The 23,440-nt window shown below is 41.2% G+C and overlaps 1 protein-coding gene across 1 annotated transcript in view; it reads right to left on the bottom strand.

Annotated features, from left to right (window-relative positions):
* Positions 1–23,440, bottom strand: part of LOC126291566 (nuclear RNA export factor 1-like) — a 145,283-nt gene that overhangs the window by 74,769 nt on the left and 47,074 nt on the right. The window contains exons 7-8 of the mRNA XM_049985089.1: positions 20,936–21,062; positions 15,333–15,532 (exon numbers count right to left, since the gene is read on the bottom strand). Of these exons, the coding sequence (XP_049841046.1) occupies positions 15,333–15,532; positions 20,936–21,062 (327 nt within the window). The remainder of the gene's footprint in view (positions 1–15,332; positions 15,533–20,935; positions 21,063–23,440) is intronic.

Raw genomic sequence — 23,440 nt, 5'->3', positions numbered from 1 at the left:
GCTCCATCGTGCATGAACCACATTGTTGTTTCGTACTTGTAAAGGCACATGTTCTAGCAGCACAGGTAGAGTATCCCATATGAAGTCATGATAAAGTGCTCCATTGAGCATAGGTGGAATAACATGGGGTCCAATCCAGACACCACCAACAATGCCTGCCCAAACGTTCACAGAAAATCTGTGTTTATGACGTGATTGCACAATTGTGCGCAGATTCTCGTCAGCCCACACATGTTGATTGTGAAAATTTACAATTTGATCACGTTAGAATGAAGCTTCATCCATAAAGAGAACATCTGCACTGAAATGAGGATTGACACATTGTTGCATGAACCATTCGCAGAAGTGCACCCATGGAGGCCAATCAGCTGCTGATACTGCCTGCACACGCTGTACATGGTACGGAAACAACTGGTTCTCCCGTAGCACTCTCCATACAGTGACGTGGTCAACGTTACCTCGTACAGCAGCAACTTCTCTGACGCTGACATTAGGGTTATCGTCAACTGCACGAAGAATTGTGTCGTCCATTGCAGGTGTCCTTGCCATTCTAGGTCTTCCCCAGTTGCAAGTCATAGGCTGGAATGTTCTGTGCTCCCTAAGACACCGATCAATTGCTTCGAACATCTTCCTGTTGGGACACCTTCGTTCTGGAAATCTGTCTCGATACAGACGCACCGCGCCATAGCTATTACCCCGTGCTAATCCATACATCAAATGTGCATCTGCCAACTCCACATTTGTAAACATTGCACTGACTGCAAAACCACGTTCATGATGAACACTAACCTGTTGATGCTACTTACTGATGTGCTTGATGCTAGTACTGTAGAGCAATGAGTCGCATGTCAACACAAGCACTGAAGTCAACATTACCTTCCTTCAATCGGGCCAACTGGTGGTGAATCGAGGAAATACAGTACATACTGACGAAACTAAAATGAGCTCTAACATGGAAATTAAGCGTTTCTGGACACATGTCCACATAACATCTTTTCTTTATTTGTGTGTGAGGAATGTTTCCTGAAAGTTTGGCCGTACCTTTTTGTAACATCCTGTATGCAAGCTACCATACAAAGAATCTTATAAACACCTGCTTTGCACAGCTCTAAGTCACCTACTATTAATCCGAGAAGTGCCGAGATTTTTAATGGATGAAAGATCACTTTAACCTTATGTTTTCTTAGTATTCTGCCCATTTTTGTGGAAATATTTCCAATATGTAGGAAGTAGACTGTAGTCTTTAAAGCATCATCCTCTTCCATGTTGTGGTGTTTGTTTGTGTGTAGTAGGGATCACTATCCATTTTCGTGGAAATCCTTTTATACAAAAACTTCATGCTCTGTGTAACTGGTGTCATTCTACTGTACTAATACAAACAATCAGATATTGAAGACACAAGCCTTCACCACAGAGGACACTGACAACAATGCACAGACTTGCTACAACATACACACATTCTACAAATGCATGCAGTGACGATTTGGTACTATATATGCGTGCCAGCATAGTTTTAAACAGAGCTCAGTCTACTTTCATCAGACCTCGAGACACCAAGAAGACTTTGCACTAAAATATCCTGGCAGCAAATTACTGACATATGACAGCAAATATTTGCAATTTTGTTTGTACAGTGTGTAAATTAAGTCAGCTCAACTCCTAATTACAAATTCTGTACACTGCCCAGCATCAACAGAAGATGTCAGCTCATTTCCCATTACAAACAATTTTTTTTAAAGTGGAGTTTTATTTATCAACTTCATAAAGTGGTTTCTAATTAGTCTAGTGAAATACTGTATTTAACAATTCATATAAACAGAGATGAAAAAAGACAAAGAGCAACCAATACTCAGCAATGTAATATGCGCAGACCTGGCTGAAGGAAAGACAAAGTGAATGTCTGAGACTATCAGTGACTTACTACCAGACCTTTATTTAGCACAGAACAAATAATGAAGATTTTCAATGCTTTAGTTCGCCTCATTGCATCATTTCCACTGTTGCAAGAAAAAAAATACCTGGTAAATAAGCAGGGCCTATTTCGACTAAATACAGTGGTCAATTACCGATCACAGTGCCTGTTCGCTTTAAAGCCAAACTTAACATAAACAAAGTGCACATAATAAGAGTAGTGCGAACTGATATGTAAGAGATGTTTTAGAGTCCTGGGTACAACCCTTTCTTTATGCAATTCCACATCCCACATTACAGCATGGCAAAACCTGGCCACAAATGGTGAGGAACTTGAAATCCATTTCCCCAAATGAAGTGTCGCTTCTCTTCACTGGTCTGCATAATTCCGCAGCACAGAGTCACAGCTGTTTCGCAACTCATTTGACACTGTCCTCCACAAATCTCCATTGGTGCTTTGGGGATTCCTGCATAAAGGGAGATTCCTCTCTTTTCTCTGAGCCACTATGTTTAAAGCTTTTGGTGGCAGCAAGCAGAAGCTTCACACATTACAGAATTCTCAAAGTTGCAGATGGTGCACTGTTCAGGAATACTAATTTTCATTGAAAATTTATATATTACTTATATTTAGGATTTCTACATTTATTTACACATAAAAAGCAGAAAAACAGCAGTTAAGACAAATACTTTGCTTCAGATATATTTATTTAAGTAGCAACATAGGCAAGAAAGGTTTAGCATAGGAATGTTGTTAATAACATTGAATTTCTGAGGCGAGCACTCACTCAAATAATATGAAACTTTTGCACTGATAAAACTCAATACATAAACTCACAAAATTACTAAACTAAAACAAACTGAATAATTTTATCTTTTCTTTCTTTCTTTCCTTTCCAGACATACACTAACCATCCATTAATTCTTTTGTAATGAAGAAGTAAAATAACAGTAGGTAACACTATAGTATAGCTGTTCAAAAAGTATCTGACTTATTTATAAAAGCAGTCTTCATTCAGATACAATTTTTTGACACTAGTCATCTTCCAAGTAGTCCTCTTCAGCTCCTGCACATCTCTCCCAATGCTGCTGCCACTGCTGGAAGCATTACTGGAAAGCCTCTTTTTGTGTGGTGCACAGCTGCTCCGTCTGTATAATGTCTTCCCTGTTCTGAAATTTGATCCCTTTCAGAGATTTTGTCTTTTTAGGGAAAAGCCAAAAGTCACTCAGTGCTAGGTCAGGGGGCTAGGGAGGCTGTCAAACCACAGTCGTGTTGGGTTTGACCAAATCTCTGAATTAACTGCGAATGATTAGCAGGTGCATTACCGTGTTCAGGGTGATAACTGCCTGCTGCTTACAAGTCCCGCCGTTTGTGTCTCACTGCTTCAAAAATGTGCCATAGAACCTCTTGGTACTATTACTTATTGATGTTAGTGTGGTATCAGCGTTCGATACCACATTTGTTACGGGTTGCAGTTACCGACCGCGGTCCGCATTAGTATTGTTGGACCTGCGAGTTGCAACCAGTGCCACTCCGCAGCTTGTATCAAGTTTCTAGCGAGCTCTCGTCCACTACTGCACGCCTTGGAACAGCTCGTCCAGGGACAACAACAAGCTGTGTCACAAGTACCAGCTGCACAGGAGCCGGCTGTACAGCCCCACCGTTCTGCGCATTCCACGCCAGAGTGGAAAGCTGGCAGGAGTGGCACATGGAGTTTTCACACCACCTTGCTGTATATGACATCGAAGGTAAAACACGGATGCATGCGCTTTTATCTCGTGTCTGGGCATCGTGCTGCATCCTCCTCAAACTATTCCCAAAAAGTTCTGAAAGTGTGAATGTTGTCGCTCAGTGGTACAAATTTTTCCATACAAAACGTGCACCTCAGCGTAATTACTGTGAGTGGGTAGCCACTTTGCAAGGACTCACTCGCGACTGTGAATTTTCATGTTTTTGTGGCATATCATATTCTGACATAATCGTACGGGATGCTATTGCATAAAAAGTTTCAGACACATGCATTAGGAAGCAAATTCTTAAATTATCCAGCCCCACTTTAGAACAGGTGATTGACATTTTAGACCTATAGGACACTTTGGACTTTGCTGCAAATTCTTTTGAATCGTCTCCCGCTGTCTGTCAGGTTAGCAAGCCAGCTGTGCGCGCACCACACGTACGTGATGCTGTACCAGCTCGGTGCGTGCCTGCCCAATTCACTTCCAGGAAACACACCTGTTACACACCGGCAGAAGCCGCCTGTTTTGCGCTCATGCCCGCATTGTAATTCAAAGCACTCGCGTCACAACTGCCCATCGTGCAAGGCCATGTGCCATTTTTGCAACAGGAAGGGACATGTCCAGGCAGTGTGCCTCACAAGACAAAAATCTGACGCTCCGTATCCCGTTTCCGGACAAAGTAGCTACCACCGGAACGGTTTCCGGAATAAGACTTCCAATCACAATGAGCCACAAGCAATGCAAATAAATGTTGTAAATTCACCTCGAGTACCTGTGACGTTGCCCGAGTGCGACAATTTTGCTTGCGATGCCAGTGCACGCCGATGTAAGAATCCCGACGCGCATAATTTGCCCGTCAACATTGCTTTCCAGAATGACATTTTTTGCCAATGGCAGAACAAACTTTTTGTGGACTTTTAACACTCGGAATCATATGATTCTTTTCAGTTGGACACTGGAGCGTCTGTTTCACTCATGAATCATAAATCTTACGAAATGATCGGTTCACCTCCATTGCGTAATGCAAAATGGTACGTTAGCTACCTACCGTGGTCAAAGTATCCCAGTTGTAGGACTGTGCAGTTTGCCAGTGACATACCATGGGCAAACTCAAGTGGTTTCTTTTCATATACTGTGTTCAGCCTCATCTGTAAATATTTTTGGTCTCGATTTATTTGATGTAGTCTCCTTAACTAAATATTTTTGGTCTTGATTTATTTGATGTAGTCTCCTTAATCGTGCGTGATGATGTACTAGCTGTCACTAAACGTGTTCCCACAGCGTTTCCGAACTATGTCAAGAGTATTCTGAATTTTTTTGACAGGTTTAGGTTGCGCAAAAAATTTTCAGGCACATACTGAATTGAAGGACAATGCACAGCCTAAATTTTTCCGCACTCGCACAGTGCCTCACATACTTTGAGGTGAAGTTGCTAAAACATTTCATGCACTTGAGGAACAAAGAGTGATTGAACCAGTGACAAGCATCACTATGGGCTTCACCAGTGGTTATCTTAAAAAAAACCATCAGGCAAATTGCGACTGTGAGTGGATTTTAAAGCCACCATCAATCCTCAGCTTCCTGTTGCAACGTTTCCTTTGCCACGTCCAGAAAACTTGTTTGACAAATTGTCTCCAGGCAAATATTTTTCTAAGTTAGATTTGCAAGACGCATATCTTCAAATTCCTGTGGATCACAAATCCCAGAAGATTCTTGTCGTGAATACGCATTTGGGTCTCTAATAGTTTAAGAGGCTACCGTTTAGATATGCCTCCGCACCGGCACTATTTCAGTAGCACTTACAGATTCTTTGTGCGTTGATTCCTTCAGTGTCTAATTACCTAGAAGACATTGTAGTTTCTGGTTCTACGCAGCATAAACATTTGCATAATTTGACACAGTTATTTGAAGTGTTACTCAATAAGGCCAAGTGTACATATTTTTCTGAACAGCTATCCTACTTGGGACACGTAATAAACTGTCAAGGCATCCATCCAAGTCCGGATCATTTAAGAGCAATATCAGAACTACCAGCACCCAAGACAGTTAAAGAATTACAATCTGTCCTTGGAAAGCTCAATTATTATCACAAGTTTTTGCCTCGCGCATCATCTCTTGCAGCACCGTTACTCTAACTATGTCAAAAGAACGTTCCATTCATTTATTCATCTGAATGCGAACATGCCTTTCATAAGCTTAAATCTGCGTTGTTATCCAGTACATGTCTTATGCCCTTCAATCCTTCAAAACATGTCCTCATGGTTGATGCCTCCAATTTTGGGATCGGAGCTGGTCTTGTTCACAAAATTGAAATTTACACGATCGCCTGATCACATTTGCATCGAAGCTACTCTCTGCGCACCGTTAACTACTTGCAGATCGAGAAGGAAGCTCTTGCTTTGATTTTAGGAGTTACGAAATTCCACGACTTCTTATATGGTTGCAAGTTTACAGCTCTCACTGACCGTGAGCGTTTGATGTCTGTTTCACCCGTCAAAGCCCGTGCCTCCGTGTAAGGCTCAAAAATTTATTCGTTGGTCACTATTTTTTTCGCAGTACCGTTGCGGCTTCTTTTATCGGCCTACTGCCCAGCATGGTAATGCCAATGTGTTATATCCCAATTGCCAATAGCTGAAGACCTGCTGTGCAACTCTTCCGAACAGGCTTGTATGTTCATTGATGTGCAAAATGATGCTGATGTAGAAAGTTTTCCTGTTGACTTTCGTCGTACAGCCACAGCAACAGCTAACGACCCAGTATTAAGTGTTGTTATGTGTTACGGCAGTACGAAATTGCCTAAAAATCGTATAAAAGATCAGTTGGTTCATCACTTTTTGTGCACAGACAAACTTTTTGTCCAATGTGGTGTCCTCTTGCTCCACACGGAGAACGATCAGTCTTGTGTTATTGTTCCACATTCTTTGCAGTCAGCTGTGCCACGACTTCTTCACCAAGGTCATTGGGGTATCGTGCGGGCAAAACAGTTAGCTCGCCGTCACTGTACCTGGTTTGGCATTGATGCTGACACAGCCAAGATTTGTTGTCCTCGTTCTGTGTGTGCAGAAAATCCATCCGCACCACCGCAGAAATCTCTCTCTTGGCCTAATTACACTTTGCCATGGAATTGCTCACATTTAGATTTTGCTGGTCCTTTTTGGGATGCACAATGGTTAATTCTTGTTGATTCTTTTAGCTTTTTTCAATTTGTTGTTCGTATGTCCTCAACGACATCATCTGCTACCATCAAAGCCTTGTCTTCTATATTCTGCATAGAAGGAGTGCCACAAGTCATTGTCACCAACAATGGACCTCATTTTGTGTCTGCAGAGTTCGAAACAATTTGTGCAGCTAATGGTAATCAGTTTTTAACTTCAGCACCGTTCTCCCCTCAATCTACCAGAGCCGCTGAAAGATTCGTTCAAACATTTAAGTCACAAATGTCTAAACTGCGCAACTCTCATTCTCGTGAGGACGCTCTTTTGTTGTTTTTATCTTTGAACTGATCGCAGCCACATGACGATGCTTCGCCAGCTGAATTGTTGCTTGGTCGTCCTCACAGAACTCTGATGAATTTGTTGCATCCTCCGCACCGCGTTTACTTGCCACGGTAGACCCACAAGTTCTTGCCAGATGATATTGTCTACTTTCGTCATTTCCGCGGCAATCGCTGATGGTTGAAAGGGCACATGCTTCGCCATCTTGGCTGCGCTATGTTTGTCGTATCAGGTCCACCTGGTTAGGTGCGCAGACACCAGAATCAGATGCACCTCTTTAGTCATGGGTTTTCTATCACTTGCCCTATGTTTCCAGTGTCGGCGCCAACGGGGCTACCCCCGGCGGGGACCTCTTCCTCGCCCCTGGGTGGCAGTGCCCGTAGCTTCACCTTTGCCATGCGATGATGCGCCAGCGTGGACATCATGTCTCATGCCGGAGTCGCCCGCTGTGCCAGCATCACTGCGGCGACCAGATGACCATGTGGATCAGGGGCCTTCAATTGTGATAGTACACAGTGAAATTCCAGTTACAATGCCGTCCACTGCCGTAGAACAGTCTGCACTTCCTGGTTTCCAGTTTTTGTTGCTGGTCGGGTGCCTCGAGCCGATGGAGGTCAACCGTTCGGTTCCTCCCATAGCTGTAGAAGTGCAGACACCTCATGTTGATGTGCACCGTGGAGTACGTTTCCAGGCGTTTCCTGTCTCCCCTCGGTCCAAATGGCAGGGTGCGGGTGGGCACACCTCTCCTGCAGTCAGGCTCTCCACGTCAGCATGGGGACCTCCACCCGGCAGTCATAAGCCATATTTAACGGCCGTTCGCAGATTTGCGGGGGAGGAATGTGGTATCAACATTCGATACCACACTTGTCAGAGGTTGCAGTTATCGACTGCGGACCATATTAGTATCATTGCACCTGCAAGCCGTGACCAGCACTGCTAGTGCTGCTGTGCGCCTTGTATCAAGTTTCTAGCAAGTTCTCATCCACTCTTGCTCGGAACGTCAACTAGTAAAGTAGCATAGCCTTCAGCTGATAGGAAGCAACCTCTAACAAGGTGCTTAGTAATGTACGGCCTGAGTGAGATAATTATATGTATGCAGCCAACAAGAATTCTGTACAACCAGTTAAGTACAATATGTATTATTTTTTACAACCGACTTCTGATTATTTTAGTCATTACAGATCCAGACCACGCAGCCAGCACCTTATCGATGTTACTGACACACCTGCTGTGATTTATATGTTTCTACTTAGCATTGGCCACCTGTCAACATTGCTGACGACTCTTTCATCGTCATCGTAACAGTTAGTACCTTCCGGGGTTTACTTGTGATAGACCACACAACCTAGTCAAAAAAGCATCACTTTCACACACTGCTGTGGACCTGCTACACTTCACTGGATCTCGAGGATGACAGATGCTTCTATTGCGAAGACGGGAACTTTGCTTCTGCATCGTACCAATAAACTCAGAACTCACCACCAGTGATCACTGTTTAAGAAAGTTGGGATTACAGTTCACAGTATCCAGCACATTCTGTAGGATCTCCGAACGAAGTTGCTTCTTTTCAGTTGTTACCAACTTTGGCACGAATTTTGCTGGGATCCTCCTGAGGTCTAATGTTCCATCAAAATGGAATGAATGCGCCCAGTACTAATTTTAATGTCATGTGTGAGTTATCTGATTGTGAATCATCCATCCTGCATCACCACGGTCTTTACGTGATCCGTAACAACCTCATTTGCAGATGTTGAGGGCGTCCCTGACAATGCACCACTCTTCACTGACAACCAGCTATCTCGGCTGTGGTTATACCACTCCTTTATCTGTGTGGTGCCCAATGCTTCATCCCCAAATACTTATCACACTTGAGAATCACCAAGCTTAAAACAAAATTTGATGCAATAATCTTGTTATATTTTTTCTGACATATTGCCCATAACACAAAAACCAACGACTGCCACTTACAGATGTCCACTTGTCAACAGCTAGCTAGCAACTGGTTGTTTCTGCAGTCCCGAAAAAAATCAGGCATGTGCACTATGTATGCTTACAAACATATAGTGTGGTTGTGGGCCAATAACATTATTGTTTTCAGCAATAAAAATAAGGTCTGATACTTTTTGAACAGCTCACACACACAACAGTAAAACAAACAAGATCAGGAAAACCCAGGATGGAATAATTACAGTATTATGAAAAGGACAGATTGCTACTCACCATATAGTGGAGATGTCGAGTCGCAAACAGGCACGACAAAATGACTGCTAAATAAGTGAGCTTTCGGACAAAAGGCCTTCTTCTAAAGTAGACAACACACGCACATCCACAAAGCAAAACACACACACCCATGACCACTGGCTCTAGCTGCCAAAGCCAGACAAACAGTTTCACCACTATCAATGTCCAGACAACATTATGAAGAATTTTTGTTCTAACTTTAAACTGGCTGCAAGTTTCCTGCTTGGCTTATCACTTGTGAAGTTGAGATGAGCGTGAAAGAAATGAATTACAGAAACAAGTCATAGGGACCTTATAATTCTGACCTCTCTTATTTCCTAATATATGAAAAACATTTCAGAAACTTTCCCAGGCAACCTTCTCGTCACCATGTAACATTTCATCCAATTGCTTCTCTCTGGAAAGTGTTCAAATCTTCAGACAAATGAAGATACCTTTTTTACTTTCAATTTGGTCAACTGTTAGAATTTTTTCCACTTACCACCACGTACAATACTACAGTTGCAGCCACGAATGACAGTGGTCGAGTTTAGGCTCATTCTGTGCACCTGGTGCGAAATCATCCTCCTACAGCCAATGACTGTTCAGCCGTTTTTCTCAGCACTCTGCTGTGAGTGTTTTGGCCAGTGCAAGTGTTGAACATGATTGTCGCAGTTATTTGGTGGATTTTTATTCAGTTTCTTGCGATTTGTCATGGCTGATGGTGGTGGTAAGCAACAAATACTTCACGAACAAGCAAAAGACACAATTTACAGGATATACACTTTCTTTGAAAGTGAAGCAGGAAACAGTGGATCTAACACAGATGTTACTAGATTTCAGGAACACACTGCATAAGCAAGTGGCATCAGCTTGTGAACTGTGTTTCTTCAATTTCTCCCAGCGTACTTCGTGACGAAAGAGTTCACGGGTGAACAGCCAAGTGTTAGTGTCCAATGAGCACAATATTTCAGCAAGCAACAAACAACCACACTGCTATCATCAGATGCGGGTGCCACACTTTAATCTACTCCCCCCCCCCCCCCCCCTCCTCCAAGGTGTACTGAATGTGGTCTGCACCCAGGCTCCAGGCAACATCTGTTCCATTCATGGTCCGCACACAGGGTCATTATGTGTCTTTTTATGGTGCACGCTGCTGCCCAACATGTCATCTGATCTTTTCACCAGGACATCCAGAGAGGAGAGCACTCCATCCACTTTGACTTCCATGGTAAACTTGATCTTCTGGTGTATGGAATTGAAATGTACGAGGAAACCATTCAGCTTGCCTCTACTATGAGGCCACATGAAAAAGGTGTCGTCAACACAGTGGAAGAAACAGGTAGGTTTCCACTGTGCTGAATCCAGGAATTCCTCCTAGAAATGTTCCATGAACAAGTTGGTAATGACTAGTGAAAGTGGACTCCCCATTGCTACCCCTCCTGTCTGCTCCCAGTATCCACCATTGAAGAGAAAATATGTTGATGTCAGGACACGCCTAAAAAGGTTGGTCATCTCTGTGTCAAATTTCTGACTTATAACTTCCAAGACACCTTCATGATGACAGAGAGACAACATCGAAACTCACAAGGATGTTTGAATCAAAAAATCTGAAATTGTTAAGATGCCGGACAAAATCCACTGAGTTGTGAATGTCATGTGGACCTTTTCCAATGCAAGGACTAAGCATATACTTCAGATATGTCAGCAACATTTGCGCTCCAACATACTCACTTGCAAAATGGCGTGGGGAGACCACTTTCACAAGTCGTCGCCCACTTGTTCATGGGACATTTCGAGAAGGGAGCCTTAGATTCAGTGCAGTGGAAATTTACCCATTTCTTCTGCTACGTTGACGACACCTTTATCATATGGTCAAGACAAGCTGAACTGTTTTCTCATACATCTCAATTCCATACACCAGAACCTCAAGTTTACCAAGAAAGTCTAAGTGGATGGAGTGCTCCCCTTGCTGGATGTCCTGGTTAAGGGAAGAGCAGAAGGCACGCTGCACAACAGCGTGTACCGTAAGAAGATGCACACCAACCTTTACTTACATGTAAACAACTGCCACTATCCAGTGCAGAGGAACGGGATTCTCAAAACATTGGTTCACAGGGCCTGTACCCTTTCTGACAATGAGAGCCTTACCCAAGAACTTTAACACCTCAGTTTTGTTTTCCGGAAAAATGGATACACAGAGAAGCAAACTGGGAAATCTCTGTGTCCCACACTGACTGTACAACCAGAGGAAACAGAAGAGGAACCTCATAAGAAAGGGAGCACAGCATTTTATTCCGTTCTGTTGCACTTTATTGGAAAAGACAGGTCAAATTCTTCAGAAACATCAAGTGAAGACTGTCTTCCGCCCACCAATTAAGGCACTGCTTGCTAATGTCAAGGACAATCTATGACTTTGGAGACCTGGAGTCTGCCAGATCCCCTGCAAATGTGGTATGACTTATATGTCAAACAGCGCGTACTGTCGAAGATCATTGCCAAGAACATCAATGGCGCACCAGATTGCAGCAGCCCAACAAGTTGGCTGTTGCTGAACATTGCCTCTTGGAATGACACAGAATGAATTACGACCAGACTCAGGTTCTGGCACAGACGTCCAAATACTGGGACTGTCTCACTACAGAATCTACTGAGATCTGAGTATAGAAACTGCTGACCAATCGAGATAGCAGTTACATCCTTAGTAAGGCCTGGGAACCCGCGTTGAACCTGATTAAAAAAAGAAAACATTCCACAATGAACTGACTTCAAGAACAGTCAGAGTTGCTGAGAAGATGTTGCCAGTCCCTGGGTGCGGACCGCAAAGGGAACAGATGATGGATGCTCCACGACTGGGCGTGGACTCCATTCGGAACACCTCGAGGTGGGGGAGGAGATAAAAGCCCGGCACCGGCGCCTAGGCAGTCAGTTTGTCAGCATACCTGATGATGGCAACGTGGTCACTTGCTGAAATACTGTGCTCGTTGGACAGTAATAACCGGCTGTTCACCTGTGAACTCGATCGTCAGCTTGACAACTATTCGATGGATTGCACTGCCAATGAAGGTAATTTTCTGTCCAGACAAGTGGTAGCTCAGTTTGGAGATGACCAGGTAAACATCTCAGTTGTGGGAAGCCTGTCACAAATTTAAACAACTTCAACAGAGATGTTCTTAGACAAGTTGTATTCAATATGTGTAAGACAGGAGATTTTCCTACTGTCAAAAAAGTTATGGTGAAAATTTGTGAAACTATAAATTTTAAAGGCAGTGTACCTCAATGTGAAGAGTGCTGAAAAATACAGAATTCAAACATGTAAATACATATGACAAACGAAAATTTTTAATGGAATGTTGCAATATTGCAGCTTCAAGGGTACAGTACTTAGAAAGTGTTCTCGAAAGAAGAAAATATGGCAATTAGAACATTTTTTGCTAGGATGAATCATGGGTAAACCAGAATCATTCAAGAAAAGCATGTTGGAAATCGAGTGATGGTTTGGGTAGCTTTAAAGTACCAGTTGGTAAAAGGTGGTTGAATAATTGTGCTTCACATCATTCTGCTTTTTATTCATTCCAGAAAGCAAAATGGAGTAATTCAGGAGATTATCATTCTGAAGTGAACACAGAGACATTTAAATTATGGTTTAGGAAACAGTTTCTCCCTAAAATGCCTGCAAATACAGCAGTTGTTATGCACAAAGCGAGTTATCACTCAGTTATTGTTAACAACGCTCCCACAAAAAAAAAAACATCATGCTGTGGCTTGCAAGTAAAAAGATACCTAACACTGTCAATCAAACTTGGGCTGAACTGTCGAATCTTTAAGGGTTTCATAAGTCTCGTCTAAAAGTTTATGAAATGACTGCATTGCACAGGAACACAGAGACAAGTGAAAGGGAATGTCGCAGAACGAAACCCGACATTTAAAACTGCTGACACAGAAAGGCTTGTGCACAAAGTTCTTGACAGCACAACACCTTCAGCACGGTTTGAGTGTGGTTAGCACCCAAAATAGCTACACGAGAAGGACATGGAGAGGAAAATTTTAATTGACAATCTCCTTGATCCTATCTTCATCACCGTCATAATACCAGATGAGTCAGACATTGACACGGACTGCAGCGATGAAGATGACGATGGTTGCAGAAACTGAAAACAATTTAACAATGTAAAGTGAGGCACACAAGCATATTCACATTGTATCTCTCTCCCCCCCCCCCCCCCCCCCCATATCTTCTCTTTCCCAGTCGCTGTTTTACCGGTAATATTGAGATATACTCTGTCTTTTGTGACTGCAATAAAAGTTTTATTCATAACATGCATTCTGCTTTATTTTGAAAGATCTGTGGAGAGTCTTTTGGCTTCTACATTGCTGAGACACTTTATTACCTGTTGTAGTTTTGCACGTCACTGCACTGGTAAGATCACAGTCAACATTTGTCTTGACTGACCTGTATTTTAGAACGAAATAACTGTTTGTGTATAACAGACACACTCAAACAAGTTCATTTTTTTAGCACATTGCACTTCACTGACACTTAATAGATTTTGGCTTTTATATTTTTATAAGTCCACAATTCACTTTGTGTAATTTATCAACTCAGTTTCGGTTGAGGTGCTTTAAAATAAAGTGAAATGCATCTGGTCTAAATAAAATGTTTATCACAGTTGCAAAAGATTTTCCAATATTACATACAATATTCTTGTGGTATTAAAATTGTTCACTTCAGAATTCAGAATATAATTTAATTTAAGGTAGACTATGTCTCCATAGGTAGCAGTGACACACTGTGCACGGCAGCAGTTTTTCTGGTGATTTATGATAATAATTATCTGTAAATTTTAATTTTGCCACTGGACAGCAGCATTCGTACTTCCATGCTCAGAGATGCCCAGCATGAACCACAAATTGCAACTTGCTGTGCCAGACAACACTGCACATCTTACTCCTTTCAATCTGGTCGTCTCACCATGGTAGTCATGTGGTGGTGGGAACTTAACTTTCTCTGCTGTCCCCTAAACACAAGCTTACGAACTATTTGATGTTTACATCTCTATGCGCATACAGTACCAGCCGTTTGCAACCGGCTACACTGTAATCCCCATCTGTGCCTCTACACTGTGTGGGCCTGTGCAGCCCTCCATTGTTCATGGATATAACCAAAGCAAGGTACTGAACTGAGGGCTGAATAACATTTTTATTATATTGTTTCATTTTTGTCACATGTGATACATATAAGGCAGTGAATTCCTTCTATATCCCTTTATGGATGAAAACCTATGTGAAACAAAAACTAGAGCTGAGGTTTATTTTTCTTCATGATATTCATTATCAGGACAATGAAACTGATAAGAATTAGCTAGCTTTGTGCAATTTCCATTTTCACTATTGCACTTTGTTAGACTGTGTTTCCAGAATGAATTTATCACTTCACATTGGAGTGTTAACAGTTTTGAGACTTCTTTTCACATAAAATGTGTTTGACAGACTGGGATTCAAACACCGAACATGGCCTTTTGCAGGGGATGCTCAGATTGACTGAGCTATCTAGCCACTACACAAGACCTGCCCTCACAGCCTCAAATCTGCTGACTTCACTGTCGCACTTTTCAAACTTCACTGAAACACTCCTACATACTTTCTGGAGTGAGAAAGCCAGGATAAAAGATTTGTGGATACAGCACAATACTGGGCTCAAGTCTTCACCTGGCACACACTTTTAACATGGCAGAAATATTTATCTGCATGTCACGTGTAGCGAATTGGTGGCATAAAGCTCATTCCAGTGACACACAAATTCACGGAATGGCAGTTTTGACACCTGTTAGTTTCTTACTTCAATTGTGGACTGCATCAGTCTTCATTTCTGGTTTTAATGATCTCAGGCTGGATGAAACATGCTTAAGCTTTTCAGTAGACATGGGAAATACAAACACTGACATTTTAAAACTTTAACCAAGTGGAACTTGCCTCATTGTCTGACACATCCAGAGTTCGTAGAGACTTCCACTTGGAGTGGACCAGAAAATCCCAAAGAAGGGTCAGCGTCGTGATCCCATTACCCGCGAGTCTGAGGGCAACGAGCCCAGGCGCCGAGACCTCTGCGACCCTCAGCATCTGGTCCAGGATGTGCCAATTATCAGTCGGGTCAAACAGCATTTCCTGGATCTCTTAGAAATGGGAAAAACAGAATCATCAGTGTGATGATCGATATATTTCAAATTTCGTGAATGTTGCCTTCGAGCAACTCTAGATTCACACAACTACTTCCGAGGCAGCAGCTACTAAACATAATTTTTGACATATTAGGAACTGTACCCAGGTACACCGATTTCGGTTATGTTTGACACTGTTTTCAAGTTATTTGTACCAAAAGGAAAGGCTATCACAAACTGTTATACAATACATTAACCACTTTGGCACAATAACATGCTTCACAATTTAGGGACTGGAATACTACTGATGTAATATTTATTATTCTACATGTAGCCACAAAACAGCATGTGAGACATACCTTCTACAGTCTGTTCAAAATTACTTTAAGATTGACAGTTCAGCATGAGTGCATGGAGGTGCGATGCAGAGCTGACGCATCCCACACAGAACACGTGTAATCTTATATTAATTTTAATGTGCTAAATCTGACAAACTATCTGATTTACAAAGATGGAACATGCATCATTGTATCCTGGAAGAGCTGTACAATATTTTCATTTTAATTTTATCTGCAGTGGACTGCACGTCGTACCTCCCACATGGGCCTCCGCCTTACTGCTTCCTTGTAACTATTAATCATGAAGTAATTATGAACAGACTATAATTTAACATCACTCATAATTGAAGTGAGAGTACAAAAATGTGTTCAAATAAACACATGATTTTCTGCAGGATCTGTGTTTATACTGCAATGGAACAGCTTAATTCTTTAAGAGAAATTGTAAGAAAAAGACTTGCAACTACTTACATCTGATGGATTTTCAACCACAACTTTGTTTTAATACAGTAGTGTACATCAGAACAAATGTAAGCACCTTTTTTTTGTGTGTGTGTAACTGCATGGTACGCGTCTCCTTTGCTGCCCCAATGCACAATTACAGTTTACACAAAGTGTGAGTCCGATGCACTGAACCGAGGCTGCCTGTAGTCATCAAGTGAATGGCACACGAGAATCCAGTTTACACAGCAAACTGTAGAAGTCCTTGAGTGAAGCAGGAGTCGATGTCATCATTAAGAACATAAACAGCATGTGAATCTGCTGGAGTCAGCTGCACTGGCCTCGTTATGCAGCTCGAAGTCCGTGAGTTCGCACTACATGACCCAACATGTGGAAGGGGAAAAAGGGGTGGACTGTTGTACAGAGTGCCGCTATCTGTGAAATTGTGTGAAACCGAGAGCCACTTGTAGTGCGATTTAGGGAACTGTATCTTTTGAATTGCTGTCAGAGGAGTGGACAGGTACAGCATTTTCTTTTGGTGCTGACAACCAGAAGTTGGTCTTAAAGCTTACAACAATTAATTGTTAAAAAACAGAGCAAACACAGGTGTGCCATCATACAATTAAGTTTCTTAAACATCTAAAAGCTGTCCAACATCAGCTTTACAAAATCTAACAATTTGTGTTCTTGCAAAAAGGCAGATACTCTTTTAATTCACAAATATTTTCTGCGAGCATAGGAACAGAACTTAAACATCCATTACCATGATTGTGTTTATTCCTACATTTTTTTTTATTCATTATCTTAATACTATTGAGAATAGCTGAAAGGCCTGTAAATCACAAAGTTAGATACACTATTTAATTTAGATGATTATAAAACAGGATAATTTGCAATTACGTGTATACATTTTTCCATTAAATCAATAATTTCAAATGCAAAAGGACATTGCTTTCATATGCAAAATTATCAAACTGTAAGTCCTAGAAAAACACTCAGCAAAGTTAAGACCAATTATTCAAGTAGTAAATAGTCCAGTAGTTAATAATCCTTAATGTCGTCGTACAGCTGTTGATTGCATAAATAATGTAACTTTAGCTTTGAAACTTCTACAAAAAATTGTAATCAAAATAATTACGCATTTAATATGAAATTTGCATATTTCAAAAGCAAATGTTCAAAACCACTACCTTACAAAATATTATATGAAAAGGAACAGAGTCAAATATTTTCTTAATTACTGTTAAACTCAATGTTACACACTGTCTTTGTGAATATGTAATTTTTCATTACAACTTTGTGAACATATTAATACGAGTAATGAACTTGTCACTGTGTGTTGTAACTTTTAATGTAAAGGACCTAAGCTAGGCTATGCAAGTCTGTTGTTTTTGGTCAGATGGTAAAGTATGGAGTATATTAGTAGTTGTATAAGTTTGAAACAAGAAAATGTATCTATTATTGTAACCAATATGTAAAATGTTTCTGACAGTGTGTTTACAAACTGAGACAACACAAGATTACATGAGTTAAAATTCAGTGTGCCAATATCATCAAATGAGAACTCTTTAAATCCAATACACTCCTTTTGTTGTTCTAAGTGCAAGAATCCCAAAGGTCATTCAATAGCTTTTTGACAGGTGTTTTGTTATCAACATTACATGGCAGCCTTAGCACACTCTCCAGTAGAATAAATGCTTCTTTGGCCTTTACTGCATGCCACAGGGCTGAATTTATCGAAAGTATGCAAAGGGAGCCAGCAATTCTATCACTGGTAGGAGCTGCTTTGCTGAGTACTGTGGGCAGACCTTTGATGTGAAGGGTCATAAAAGGGATTTGTTATTATTATAAGAAATCTGTTTCAGTTATGATCAACAGTATGCTCATGCAACCAGATAACAACATTAACAGACTCTCCTTACAGTTCTGAGTCAAATTCGGTTCTGCATTATTACTTAGGTTTCCTCAGTTAGAAAGTACCAGCATTGTGGAACTTCGCCATGGGTGGTGCTCCACAGAGTGCAGCACTGTTTTGCAGACTCTGGGCCCCTGCCTATTCTGACATTACAAGCATCTGTCTGATGCCCCCGGAATATCCAACATAAATCACCACCACATCAATCCAAATAGAATGTAATTTTCTTTTAACTACAAATACTCCGTGATTCAACTCTCAGCTTTATATCAATAAACATTTGCACCCTTACAGTACCATACAGATAACCACTGGTATTGTAGTGTCCAGTAAAACTTACAGAATTTTGTGTTTTTGAAAATATACTTTGCAGCGTTTACATGTTAGATTAGTAGACTGAACTGTGTTGGGGGAAGGGGGGAATTGTTCAAATAAATATTTTACTTTGCTGTTAATCCTTGGGGGCAAGCAGATCTCACCATGGATGCTAAATTTCTGGTTATATCTGCAACTAAATAAAAACCAATCTTTTCATGCCACACAAATTTTGAGTTTGTTTTTTTGAAAGGCATATTCAGTGGCCTGAATGTGTAGCCTTTTGCTTTATGTACTAGCTAATGTACTTCCAGATTAGAGACAGTTCTAGCACTTTCTGAATTTGTAAGCACAGCACAGAGAGTACGAACACACATTGTCGTCATATTGCAATCGGAAAGTTGTTGCCGACTATTGTGCAAAGTCTGTCCATTATTACATTATACGAAGTCAGAAAATGCTAGAGCTGTTTCTAACACGAAAGTTCGGTGCCTAGAATGCAAAGGCCTGATACACACACAGATATGCATATGCTTCAAACCACTGATGGCAAAGCCTTCTGGCAAGAAAAATTTGGTTTTATCCAACTGCACATACATTAACGTAACACGGAAATTAGCAACATAGTATTACACATAACTTAGGATGACAGATCAACAGAAGTTATCGATGCTCGCCACTTACATTTATGAAAGGCTTCTACTGATTATGACTAAAGTATCAGCCTATATTACACTGCTAGCTGAAGTCTACACATCTGCAAGTTCAAAAAGCTTACATTTGTCAAGAAGATGCAAATATATGCACATCAAAGTAAGCAGTAATTCAACAATTATGGAAAGGACAGATTGCTTCTCACCGTGAAGATGATATGTTGAGTTGCAAAGAGGAACAGTGAAAAGACTGTTACACATTAAGTTTTTGATCAAAGCCTTTACCACTAACGAAAAACAGACACACATTCACACAAGCAAGCCCACCTCATACACACATTACCACTATCTCTGGTTGCTCCGGCCAGAATGAAACTGAAATGCACCAAATAGGAGAAACAATCTGTAGTGGTGTGGGGAAGGAGGAAGGACAGCGTGGTATGAGTGGGGGAAGAGGAACCCGTCTACCTAGTAGTGTGCAGGCACTAGAGGTGGGAACAAGGCTGCCTGGTGCAGAGCCGAGAGGCTGTTGGGGAGGGACAGGTGAGAAAGAAAAGAATCGAAAGGGGAGGAGAAGAGATGGGGAAACATCAGTGAGTGCATTACGGGAGAGCAGTGCACAGTGAGGGTGAGTGGATGGGAAGGTGGGAGCAAGTGGCAGGACGGAAGGATGGAAACTGTTGGGTGGAGGGTGAGGCGACAATTACAGGAGTGGAAAATGTTTTAGATCATTTTTACTAATATTCTTCTCCCCTAATACTTGTTATGTACACAGATTTGGCTTTCAGTTCTCTATTTTTTTTATTTGTTAGGGAAACTCTAGCACAGTCCAGCAGAGGATTTATGACAAGAATTTTTCTCAGTGTTCATATGGCAAGTTACAGCTAATGACCGTCACCTTCTGCACACCAGCTTCTGCGACTGATGTGACGGATAGTAAGTCTGACATTTATCATCACTTCCAGTCTCTTCTGATAACCTGTTTCCACGCTAATCATCTGCTGAAAACAATAATGTAGTACACAATACTTCAGTAACTCCCCCCCCCCCCCCCCCCCCCCCACACACACACAAATGCACTAAGAGTGCCGCAGTACTGACAGGCTATGAATTCATCTTATTCTCTGTTTATATCTTCTGAAAGCTCTTCCACATTAAATGAGCTGACAATTTCCAGATCAGATAAACCTTACATGATGTAATGAAGAGCACAGGAAGTTAAGTATCAATTCTCAAGGACGTCAGAAATGCAGGGAGTAAACAACACTAAGCCAAACTGTTCCAGCTGAGGTGATCAGGCAAACAGCTGAGGCATCAGCAGTCAGAGAGACGAGTCCTAGTGTACGCAGCCCTACTGCGCCAGCTGAGGGGCTCTCCCATATGTAGACTGCGTGCAATAGAGCTTCCCGGTGGGTAGCCTGCAGGCGAGCTGATGGGCGCCCACTGATCCCGAGGGTGGCGACGGAACATACTATTCTAACTGAGCACTGCAGTCTTCAGGCTCTATGACTTCTGTAAATTTCTGATAATGTTTGGCAGGTAAGCTATAGAGTTTTGTTGTGCAGTTAGTTAAGCTTAATTACAGTTACAGAACCAATGATATAGAACAAAGGAGGTTGTGTGTGTGTGTGTGTGTGTGTGTGTGTGTGTGTGTGTGTGTGTGTGTGAGAGAGAGAGAGAGAGAGAGAGAGAGAGAGAGAGAGAGAGAGAGAGAGAGAGAGAGCGCATGCAACCACAAAAAGTATGTTGTACTCACCAGGAATGCTGTTTATATAAGAGAGATCCAAAAACTTTTTTGGACTGTCCAGTCTTCTTGAAATAATTTCTTTCAGAGCTTCTGAGAGGTTGAAATGTTTGCTGAACAGTTTGACTGTCATTTCAATCTGTCAGATTAAAAAAGCAAAATTTTGTCATTGATGCAGAAGTAACACAACATTAAAATGAAAATACTGTTTATGAATCCAAAGAATATAACAATACTATTCTTACGTACAAGCAGTATTTAGCTTTGTAGCTGGTTTTTACTGTCAGGAACAAAATCTGACACCAAATAAAGTTAGAACCTTCCTCACAGCACGTGGGTCCGAGTGAGCTGCCTCCCCCCTCCCCTCCTAACGTTTACTGACCTATATCCATCTTTCCTACCAGAAAAAGGGAAAAATTGCTCTAAAACCTAGCCACAGATTTTCACTTTTCATGCCTATTTTTCACTTTTCAACATGCCTGTTGGTAGAACGTATTTCCTCTACTGTCAGGTAAGTTATGGCAAGCAATTCCATCTCTCTGTAATTTTATAGTTATGACATCACAGCTTCTAGGTGTGTCTTGGGTAAATGTGTGGAACACAGTCCTCCAGTAAATGTCAGAATGCTGTTGATGACAGTTCTGGGGAAAGAACAAAGTGCTGTTCACGTACCTGTCTGCAGTACATGTGCCCATGTGACAGGCTGTGGCTGCAAGACATGGCCCAGTTCTCTTCCATTACCTTTATACTTATAGGACTTCCGGCACAGTGCCCAGACATTAATATCCTAAAGCAGTATGATGCAATTCTCAAAAACATTCCACAAAATCATCTCCAAAGGTTAGATTTCCAGGCACTGTTAAGTACTAATCATTTTCAACTAATCTGAAAGCATACAAGGTGCAAAATTAAGGGTACATAAGTGGCATTTCTGGCACCAACAACAGTTCTAACACAACTGGCCATCGAGTTTAACTGGGTTTCAAACACAAGTGCAATTATGTTGTTCTGTGCAGTATCGACTATATGCCAGTTTATCAACTGTAGTAGAAGGCGAGTGGTATTGTGTCAGTCTGTCGACAATCTGAAATTGGATATTTTTGATGGGTACAAGATCTGAAGACTGTACCAGTGAGGGCAACAGTCGAACACCCTCTATATCGAATTATCGACGACATGTAGTTTCGCGTTATTTTGTAGAAAGATAAAGTCGTGGAGACTTGTAAGGGTGGGAGATACTGGAACATCTACTGTACTCACACAAAATTAGTCAGTGTGGTCTGAACTTGTTTGCCTAAATGAAGGAACCTCCTCGTAGCGCACACTACAACATGAGAGAAGGCATCATCCATGCCATAAGGCGGACTTTGTGAGACAGATATAGATGCACTGACAGAGTACCTGTGTGGGTGAGCTGATCGCGATGTGGGATATTTATATCGAGAGCCTGTAATATGGTAAATGTCAGTCAATAAAGTCTGGCATGAATTATAACAGTGTTGCCACTACTTTTATCCAGCCCATGTAAAAACAGGTGCCTCATCCCGTATGCCATTAAATTTATCTCTGCTGCTTGCTCTGCTCTATTAAACTAGTAAACCACCGATTCTAAAAGAATAAAAAATGCTCATGTATAAAACAAGTTCAAACATATGATTACTTTAGTAATGATTTAGTGTGTTAACATTTGATTTTAAGCATGTAAGTGACGAAAAAATAAGGGAAGCTTTGAAATTATTTGTCGGAAGTCACTAAGTGCTCTCAATATGAAATATTGGGTGATATAATCTGTGTAAGTTGCACTCAGTTTTAAGCAAAACGAAGTTTTTCACACATCTCAATATTTATGACATCATATCTCTTGTACTGTGTGTCGTACAATGATATAATGTTGCAGGTACATCACAAAGATACTGCCTGCAAAATGTGTTATGAACAGAGTTAGTGATAAAGAAATAATATATTAAAATATTTTACCTGATGCAGAAGTTAACGGCATGAATAGTTAAAATGTAGTAAGGGATAAACATTTTTCCCTTAAGCATTTGTGTGTGTGTGTGTGTGTGTGTGTGTGTGTGTGTGTGTGTGTGTGTGTGTGTGTGTGTGTGTGTGTGAGGGAGGGTCACGGCGAAAAAGATTTGTAAAGGTTTCAAATTATATGTAAAGTTTGTCAGAAGTCACTAGGTGCTCTCATTTTCAAACACGAATTAATAAAGTCTGGGTATCTGTGCACAAAGAGTTCTGCTGCATCAATATATAGACACAGTTTCTAATTGTAATACTAATCGTATTGTGTGTTACATTTTTCTTGTAAGATTATAATTCTTAATGAGTAGATTATGATATCACTTTAAATTTTTAAATGTGTTCAATAATTATGTGAAACACTGTAAATGAATTTCTTCTTGCCCCTGGACATGTTAGACTAGCAAACTGTAAATAGTAGTGGGTTACAGGCTAGTCAGTTGATAATACAGATAGCCAACTTTTGTCAAATGTCACAACACTTACCAAGAA

Source organism: Schistocerca gregaria, chromosome 9, assembly GCF_023897955.1.
Source record: "Schistocerca gregaria isolate iqSchGreg1 chromosome 9, iqSchGreg1.2, whole genome shotgun sequence".
Classification (NCBI taxonomy): Eukaryota; Metazoa; Arthropoda; class Insecta; order Orthoptera; family Acrididae; genus Schistocerca; species Schistocerca gregaria.
The sequence above is the reverse complement of the archived record's forward strand: the minus strand, read 5'-3'. Positions and strand labels throughout refer to the sequence as shown.